The sequence below is a fragment of the Salvelinus sp. IW2-2015 genome, linkage group LG4q.1:29 (assembly GCF_002910315.2).
Source record: "Salvelinus sp. IW2-2015 linkage group LG4q.1:29, ASM291031v2, whole genome shotgun sequence".
Classification (NCBI taxonomy): domain Eukaryota; kingdom Metazoa; phylum Chordata; class Actinopteri; order Salmoniformes; family Salmonidae; genus Salvelinus; species Salvelinus sp. IW2-2015.
The window spans coordinates 61,072,018-61,081,565 of NC_036842.1; the positions used below are offsets into that span (position 1 = coordinate 61,072,018).

Sequence of the window (9,548 nt, forward strand, 5' to 3'; positions counted from 1 at the left end):
AGCTAGCTAGGTAAACAATGAACCATAATCCCAACTCACGACATCACTACCCTGCATGAATATGCAGGTAGCTAACCAACCAGGTTAAATGTTAGCAAGCTAACATTAGACCAACTAGCAAAGCAAATGGCTCTGAGATAGGAATAATAAGATCATACACGTATCGTTAGCTAGCGAGCCAGCCAGTTAGTTAGCTAGCTAACAGTACACTTTCATTTGAAATGAAAATGACTTTGTCAAAATTAGAAATGTGTAATATCTGAAAATGTAGCTAGCTAGACTATCTTATCCGTATACATCATGGATGGACGCTTCTCCTTGTCACGGATGCCATGGTTGCCCTTAGTTTGAAGATGTAATCCGGAGACAGGTGTTTTCTCCATCTCCTTAGCTATCATACTCTAATTCAATTCCACTGATTTCAAAACTTGGTCCTCCAGAAAGTGGAGAGCAACACGTATGCAGTTCTACTACACAATGCATTTAAAAAAAAGCCACGATAGTCAGGGTCACCTACACATTCTGACCAGCTCAAATTGACAGAAGCGTGCTATATGGCAGACCAATCCGAACTCATCTCTCGGTGTGTCCAGCCCACTCATTATCTCAGCCAATTATGCCTTAATGGAAGGTTGCTTTCTTTTTATGTGGCTAAACCAGCTAGACTTGTAATTTAACAAATGTATTTGTATTTACAGATGACATACAAATCTGTTATTAAGGCACATGAAAGTTCAAATGTTCCAGAAGGCATTTCTCCCCAAAAATGCATTTTGATTTAAAAAAGTTTACGTTCAAATGGCTCTTCTGTGAAGTAGTGACCCGCGACATATGCCTAGTTTCCTGAAACAAGTCACTATTAGGAAGGTGTTCTTATTGTTTTGTACACTCAGCGCAGATATGCAGGTATGTAAATGTGTCCACAGTGCACACATGTTTCATAACATATTTTTTGTGAAATGTGAAGACCTCAGCAAAGTGGGTTGCGCTGTAAGGGAATCATTGCACAAAGAGGTAGKAATATGGAACACACTTCCTGTCACTGATTCCGCCACAACCCCAGTACATGTCCATATTTTGGTTTAATGGTTTCACATCCTCGTGATGAGCTAGATCTTTGTCAACCTCTGCATTTACATAGAAAAAACTGCCTTCTACAGCAAAAGTAGTAACATCCGTGGCTGTGTACATCTGTGTGTCTGTGTGCTTAAAAGCCAAAGTTGTTCCTTTTAGTTTCAGTGTGCCATGGGTACTCTAACACTGACTATGCTGTTGCTCCTGTTGCTCCTGACATCCACTGTGAGTTCTACTCTTTGTCCACACTGCCTGTGTACTATTTTACATTACCTATCTCATACACCTAATATCTTTTTTAAACCTCCACAGGTTTATGTTCATTGTAATTACAGCACACCTGAATTGTTCATATCTTTTTTTTAAGGATTGATAGTATATTTTTGTTCAAGTAGATGTTTTTATTTTGGTGTATGTGAACAGTTTAACATGCTTTTCTCTGCGTACTGTGTATACACAGAGTAATGGTGATGCCCAGCGTATTCCTGGCTTGAAGAAGGATGACTCATGTTCATGTCAGGTCAACAGTAGTGTCTGGGTGTTCCCTGCCATGAAGTTTGAGGGGGTGCTGCAGCTGGTGCAAGACTGTGGCGACTCCCTGCAAAACCTCCAGGCACAGGTAAGCCGTGTTACAGTGGGCTATGATTAGGTTCTGAAATGTTACACAAACAATATGACCATGGATATGGGATAAAAATGATCTCTTAGGGTAATAAGAGTGTATTTTAAGTTGATTGATAGCTGAATATCTCAACTGATTGTTTAGGTGAAGCTGTCCAACGAGAGGCTTCCTGAGATCCAGGCCACCATTGAGAACGTGACAGCTCGCCTGGAGCCGTACCAGTACCTGAACGACCAGGGTCTGTACACCGCCCTGCACCTGCGTCAGCTAGCTAAGGGACTGAGGGAGCTGGAGGAAGACATCAGCTCCATACACCAAGACAAGCCAAGTGATCAGACTCAGAAACTGACCCAAGAGGTACATACAGTGTAGCTCGCTTTAGTACATGTCATTTTGGACAATCTTACATGCTATCACAACAACAATCCTCTCAACACACAGATATATAGATGAATTACAACATGTTATACAATCTGGCCACGGTGGTTATACATGCATCTCAAATGGGGAAGAAATGAAAGCTTGCCAAGGTCTTTCTCTGGGTAGTMTAATGTGTAATATGCTAATTTTGTCACTTCACTGTGTCTCCCAGATAGGTAAGGTACGTAAGGAGGTAGATAAGATGCATTTGTCAAACACCTTTAACATGAAGACGGTGAAGGAAAAACTTCGCTCGCTGAAGAATGGCGTGGAGTCCTGTAGGACAATCCCAGAGGAGTTCATAAGTGAGTGTTGTGTTTATGTATGTTTCTGTGAGATAGCTAAAATATGTTATGGATTTTTTGTTGTTGATTAATTGCATCATTTGGACTTTTATTGATGTAGAAAATCAATCCTGCCCTGACTGTATGACCATCTGATTGACTCCATTGTCTCTTATCCCAGGCAAGCAAGGTGTTTGCTCTCAACGCATCATGTCCAACATCAGCACCCCTGTGATCACAAAGATCAGCCCGTATGGCAAAAGCTATACGTCTGGTTCCTGGGGTCGCCAGGCCAAGCAGGTCATGGAAGACCAGGAGGGCAGTGGGGTGTTCTACTGGGTTCAGCCCCTCGTGAGCAGCCACAGACTGGGGAACATCGTTCGACGCTACCGCTCCTACGACGACTTCATGGCCTCCAAGAACCACGAGGATGTGTCCGTGGCACCGTCCTACAGCCATGCTAATGCCATCCAGGGCTCCGGCACGGTGGTGTATGGTGAGGCAGTGTTTTATAACTGCTACTTCTCCCCTGAGCTGTGCCGCTATGACCTACAAACCAAGGTCACAACTCGTCTGAATATCCCAGACATCGGTACCAACAACAAGTTTCCCTACTGCTACTACAACTGTAAAGACTGGACGGACACCGACTTTGCTGCTGATGAGACTGGCCTGTGGGTGATCTACAGCACACTGGGTAACCATGGGAACCTGGTGCTGAGCCGGCTAGACAGCGAGGCGTTCAACGTGACACACACTTGGACCACGCGCCTCTTCAAGAAGTCAGTGACTAATGCCTTCATGGTGTGCGGAATACTGTATGCCACCCGYTACATTGACCAGTTCCATGAGGAGGTGTTCTATGCGTTTGACACAGCAACAGGTCAAGACGACAACACCCTGGCTCTTCCCCTGGAGAAGATTGAGAACGGTGTGGCCAGTCTGAGCTACAACCCCATCGACAGGCAGCTCTACATGTACAAYGATGGTTACCTTCTGTCTTACCAAGCTATCTTTTAAAGTAAACCYTGTACATGATGTAGAAACAGTGTATAATGTGAGACAAATCCCACATTTTGCTGTTTTCCTGCTTATCTTTATAAACTTGACTTCTTCCTAAAAATAAAACCACAGCAATGAACCTCAATTATTTTGATGTTAATAAGAGTGGGTTTTAATTGTGTTGAGGTGCTATAAAACACAATTAACAGACTGAACTGAGCTCTAAATTACTTTATTCAGTCAATCTTTTTTCTCAATGGGGGCATTCACTTTCCTTTCCCCAAAGCTACTAAGGTAGACATGTAACACACACACACAGATGATATGTTCTCTCAGTGTAGTCTTGTTGTATCCATAATAGTGCTCTTGTTCCCTGAAAATAAATACATAGAAAATTMCACTAGTTATGAGCCCTTTTTTTCCAAAATAGAAAGTATTGTTTCAATAACTTGTTCTGCAAATTGTACCGGAATCTTTTTCAGCTTGATTTCATTTTCAGCCTCTCTCCTACATCTCTGCATCTAGCGACAGGTCCAAAGGACTGGCAGGGGAGATGATGGGTTCACTGGGAGATTCCGGGTCATTCTGGTTGGGATCATCTAAAAAACAGAACATCCTTAAAGCAAATTAATACTGTTTAATGTTCACATTCAAACATAGATATAAATATAAAAACAAAGCTTCATGGAGATATCAGTAACTTGGTATGGCCAGTGCAGGGTGCTAGAAGGACTAGCAATGCGATCAGAACATGTTGGCAAAGCTAGCCACACTGACCTGAGTCGTAAATCACCTGCCTCTCTAGGAGCTGTCGTGTCTTCCTTAGTTTGTACTCCAAGAACTGCTGCTCTGTGCACACAAACGCACAACAATGCTTCAAAATCTAAATTCTGTACAGCATTGTGGATATGTCTGATCAAAACGGAGTAGGGCCTATGTCTGAGTATATTATATGAGTATATAAGCCCATGTGAAACGGACCTACTCTGTGCCGTCGCTCTCTCTCCTTGTCCAGTTCATTGTTCAGGTTGTCCACATCTCTCCTCTGTAACTCCAGCTGAATGTGTTAACACAAATACACATGATGTATATTTTATTGTGTACCTATTTTTATTTTGTTAATTTTCTGACTTTTTAACTCTGGCTTGTTGGGAAAGGACCCGTAAGAAAATATTTCACAGTAAAGTCTACACCTGTTGTATTCAGGCGCATGTGACAAATACAATTTGATTTGATGTACAGTTATCTATCCAGGTTATATATTCCATAGGATATCCTCAAAGGAGGAGTGGTTGGTTAGTCTCACCTGTTCTCTGAGTGTCTTGACCTCTCTGACTAGCCTTGTCACACACACGGCCTGCTGCTGATAGGCTGCCAGGGCCTTTGTCCTCCTGACAGAGATAGAGGAGACAACAATTACCTTCTAACAGGGCACAACAATCATAGTGTGTGATCTCACTTTCTATGTATTATGTTACACCATGTAATAACACTGAGAAATTGCTGTGTGACCTATGTGCTACTTTATATAGTCTCTGCTCTAATAAACAATGTTAGGGGTGGTCTCTATGGACACAGTTGGGGAGTGTCATGATGTGTGCTTAATTAACTCACGCCATCTCCACCTCCAGCTTGAGCTCCGGCAGCATCAAGGAAAACCCAGGGTTACGGCTCTCTGACTCTAGAGGAAGAGAGGATGGTAAAGGCTGGATTTATTGATATGACCAGCATTGAGCTCCCTGTGTGGTAAATGTCAGGGGGCTCACCTGTGGTGAAGGGAGGTAGATAACTCATTAGGGTGGTGTTGGTCCACTCATCCCTCACTTCTCTGATGAAAGATAGACAGAGGTAAGATGTAAACAACATGTTGAACATGCAGACTGCTGCTGGTGAGGATGTGTTTCAGTACCTGAACTTGTCGTTGAGCAGGGCGTCATCAGTGAGGCCACAGCGTGAGAAGAAGTTCACCGCGTGAGTGTCAGCGTGAGCGAGGAATGCATCATAGGCCCCACACACTGATTGGGTCTTCAGCAGCTGACCACCACAGAGGAATAACGAAAACAATGGTAAGCTTTTATAATACTATATCATCATCAAAAACAGATGCTGGTAGATTTGGAACTGACAGGTACTGTAGAACCATACAGTAGTAGTTCACTGCAAATCCTCTCATGGCCAGCAGGGGGCCCTCTAACCACACAGAGACAGAGAGAGGATCAGAGATGCTGTATGACTGTGGCAGCAGACAGAGAAGGGCGCTGCCTTGATTTGACTGACACACCCAAACTCCTGACATAATAACAGACTGCTGGTTCATAGTTAAAGAAAATGTACACTCTGTATAGTTCACGCTCTGTGGTTACAGTATTTTGACCTTTCATCATGTACAACTTTTAGTTAGTAATATTATTTTTAACTGGATTTGCCTGGCAGTTATTTTTCATCTAGTTACTCCTTACTATTTTTCAAACCAGTATAGTCCAACATTACAGAGCGAATTTCTTCTGATTTCAGGTTCTCACTAAAGCACGGTTCACACAGCTACTGGGAACCTCTACTGTATATTCCCACTGAGCTGACAAACACATGCCCCAGCCCCACCCTACCTCTATGATGTAGCGACCCACTCCACAGTTCCGATAGCGCTTCCTGGTAGCCATCAGAGATAACTGTAGCACCTTCTCTCCTGTTGACCTGGTAAGGTGAAAGAGAGGTCAGACCTTCGCGTTTCCCAGTAGTGTTGTTGTTTGCTTTCGCTCAATGTCATGTCCATATTTCCGCCAATAGCCATTACTATAGCGGTAATGCACATGATGGCCACACTACTATCATCCCCATTACCAGTGATGCTCTTATACTCCTGCATTGTATGCATTAGTGATGATCCCACCAGTTATGGCGATTAGCTAGCAAGCATCTATGCCTGAGTTGATCCCTCTCCTTATGGCCATTACCATCTCTGTTAATACTGCTTGTTATGTCCATAAGTAACCACTAGGGGTAATACTTCCAAATGTGATTAATATTACAGTTCCTATTTTAAGGACCAGGTTCAATGGACTGTTGTGCTGCTAAAGCAGAAGATCTGAAACACTGTTGAGCTGCAGAAGCTAAGCACTGTTTCTCACTCTGCCACCACCATTCACTTCACTGGACAAACTGTGAAAGTGTGGAGGCTCGGGTTGGCAGACGGGAGAGGTGGAAGCCATTGGCAGGGAGAGGAGAGGGGAGGGTGGGGGCAGCAGTGGGAAGGGAAGCAGTACGCTGCTGCTGCTCTCTCATTGGGAGATAATTACACACTACCTCCCTCACAGCTCAGCGCAGTGTTCAGTTCAGCCATCCTCTGGAAATAGACGCAGGCAAGCCGAGAGGGTGTGGGAGGGATGCAGGCCACAAAGGGTGGGACCCAGACCTGACTTCCAGAAGGGGACTTATAATGACAAGGCCTCTTTCAGTTTGAAGATATACATTTTTTTTAAACTCTTTAAAAAACCTGGAAGGAATCCACCCAGTCCAAGAGGAGAGGATGGATGGAAATGGTAATGCTTGCTAGACACTGTACCCAGTCTGTTCCCTATACTGACTGGGTCATTGTGTTTAAGGGCATTTCCCGGACGGCCTTGGGGCTAAAACATTCCATTTTAATATGTCCTACCTGATACATAAAAATGTGGGTTCAAATAGAATGTTGAAAACATGGTTCACACCCTGATGTAAATGCATTTTCTTCTGTGCAAAAACAGAGACAGGTGCTCAGGAATTCCTATGCTGTTGACAGAGGACTGAAAAAGGATAAATAACAGGAAACAGATTTTGGGAGAGAAATGTAGACGAAGACAGACAAGGAAATGATGTTCCTGTGGTAAAACCTGGGCTAGATCTCAGCAAAGGGGTGTAACCTGTCCCAAATTTTCACCGAATGCCCCATCACCTCACCTAGGATCATTTTCCTGTGTTACATTTTGACTGTAATCTTTGTTCATTTTACCACAGTACCGCATATCCCTGTGTACCTGATGTCTTACGCCTGCCCTCATACTGCTACTCACAATGTCTTTAACTCGTACGCTGCAGCCCCTATGATGAGTGACTCCGCTCCCACAGCTGTGGGCAGGAGTGGCTGGTCTTCTACTAGAGTCTCTCTCTGTGCCCTCCGCTCCCGTGCCCTGGCCAGGAACTCCTCCAGCCCCATACAGAAGGTCTCCCACGCAGACCTGCATGGAYGGAACACTGCACAGTTAGACACACATAGATGACTGACTATTTGACTGGGCCAAATAGTCCTCCTACTATAAGACGACTAGAGGTATGGCTACGTAATAAGACGCTCTTAGAAGCCAGGCCTAAAGAACGGACACAATGAAGACAACTGTCACTATGAATTACAGACTGTTACACAAGCTAATGAAAACCAAATGCATGCTTTTCAACCGTTCGCTGCCTGCACCCGCACGCCCGACTAGCATCACCACCCTGGACGGTTCCGACCTAGAATATGTGGACATCTATAAGTACCTAGGTGTCTGGCTAGACTGCAAACTCTCCTTCCAGACTCATATCAAACATCTCCAATCCAAAATCAAATCAAGAATCGGCTTTCTATTCCGCAACAAAGCCTCCTTCACTCACGCCGCCAAACTTACCCTAGTAAAACCTGACCTAATCCTAGTCCGGATCTGACTTCGGCGATGTCATCTACAAAATAGCTGTCCAATACTCTACTCAGCAAACTGGATGCAGTTTATTCACAGTGCCATTCGTTTTTGTTACTAAGAGCACCTTATACGACCCACCCACTGGCGACCTGTATGCCGCTCTAGTCGGCTTGGCCCTCGGCTACATGTTTCGTCGTCAGACTCACTGGCTCCAGGTCATCTACAAGGCTAATGCTAGGTAGAAGTGGCCGCCTTAATCTCAAGTTCACTGGTCCACGATGGCTACACCCCACCCGCAGCACGAGCTCCCAGCAGGTGTATCGTCACTGATCATCCTAGAAGCCAAAACCTCAATTTGGACGCCTTTTCCTTCCAGTTCTCTGCTGGCCTGCGACTGGAACGAATGGGCAAAAATCTCTGAAGTTGGAGACTGGTTTATCTCCCTCAACAACTTTAAAAATCTGCTATGCCGAGCAGCTAACCCGATCGCTGCAGCTGTAGGCAATAGTCCAGTGCTGTAACTATCGCCACCCATTTACACTACCTGCACTCCCCCAACTGTCGCTTGTTAGTCTTATCTGGTCACATCTACTTCTGCTCTTTTGCACACCAGTGATCCTCTTCTCTGGACGAATGATATCAAATACTGAATGATGTTCATTTTATATCATGGTATAGATAAAAGAGTAATTCTATTTATACAATGTGTGCAATAATATGGCATGAGGTAGGCACTCCAGTGGTCAATTTAAAATCTGAGCACTGTCTAATATTATGTAAAATTATTCGAAATTTAGTGCCTTCGATTAGTACCCTAGCAATCTTTGCACACGATTGTTATATAGATTCTCTTTTTTTTTCTAACATGTTATTGACTTGTTTATTGTTTAACTCCATGTGTAACTCTGGTGTTGTCTGTTCACACTGCTATGCTTTTATCTTGGCCAGGTTCGGCAGTTGCAAATGAGAACTTGTTCTCAACTAGCCTAGCCTGGTTAAATAAAGGTGAAATAAAAAAATAAATAAAAAAATAAATAAAATAAAACACTGAGGCAACACAAGCTAGTAAAACAAACACCTACAGGTTTTTCACTACAAAACACAAGAAGATATTTAAGCCATGTCTCCGCTGTCTGATAATCAATCTGCGCTCCCGGGTGGCGCAGTGGTCTAGGGCACTGCAGCGCTAGCTGCGCCACCAGAGCTCTGGGTTGCGCCCAGGCTCTGTGCGCGACGCGGCGACTCCTGTGGTGGGTCCGGGCGCAGTGAGGCGCGCTAACCCAAGGGGGCCAGGTGCACGGTGTTTCCTCCGACACATTGGGTGCGGCTGGCTTCGCGGGTTGGAGGCGCGCTGTGTTAAGAAGCAGTGCGGCTTGGTTGGGGTTGTGTTTTTGGAGGACGCAATGGCTTTCGGACCTTCGTCTCTCCGAGCCGTACGGGAGGTTGTAGCGTGAGCGACAGATAGTAATTACTAGCGATTGGATACCACGA

General features: G+C 44.5%; 2 protein-coding genes across 4 annotated transcripts in view; one reads left to right on the forward strand and one right to left on the reverse strand.

Moving 5' to 3' along the window:
* The first annotated feature begins 1,190 nt into the window (after positions 1-1,190).
* Positions 1,191-3,799, forward strand: olfm4l2 (olfactomedin 4-like 2). The gene is made up of 5 exons (XM_023985264.1): positions 1,191-1,299; positions 1,535-1,693; positions 1,841-2,053; positions 2,289-2,421; positions 2,582-3,799. Exons 1-5 carry the CDS (start codon positions 1,246-1,248, stop codon positions 3,418-3,420), a joined length of 1,398 nt encoding a protein of 465 aa, XP_023841032.1. The 5' UTR covers positions 1,191-1,245; the 3' UTR covers positions 3,421-3,799.
* Positions 3,692-9,548, reverse strand: part of LOC111962290 (uncharacterized) — a 13,537-nt gene continuing 7,680 nt past the window's right edge. For 2 of the 3 annotated variants that reach the window (XM_023985266.1, XM_070442997.1), the window contains 10 exons: positions 7,452-7,616; positions 6,009-6,096; positions 5,312-5,436; positions 5,169-5,230; positions 5,017-5,083; positions 4,709-4,793; positions 4,384-4,459; positions 4,180-4,251; positions 3,870-4,001; positions 3,692-3,775 (listed from right to left, as the gene is read on the reverse strand). In XM_023985266.1, the coding sequence (XP_023841034.1) occupies positions 3,910-4,001; positions 4,180-4,251; positions 4,384-4,459; positions 4,709-4,793; positions 5,017-5,083; positions 5,169-5,230; positions 5,312-5,436; positions 6,009-6,096; positions 7,452-7,616 (832 nt within the window). In that variant the 3' untranslated portion in view covers positions 3,692-3,775; positions 3,870-3,909. Of the gene's footprint in view, positions 3,776-3,869; positions 4,002-4,179; positions 4,252-4,383; positions 4,460-4,708; positions 4,794-5,016; positions 5,084-5,168; positions 5,231-5,311; positions 5,437-6,008; positions 6,097-7,451; positions 7,617-9,548 lie in introns of those variants that run through there. The other variant, XM_023985267.2, reaches the window with a different exon arrangement.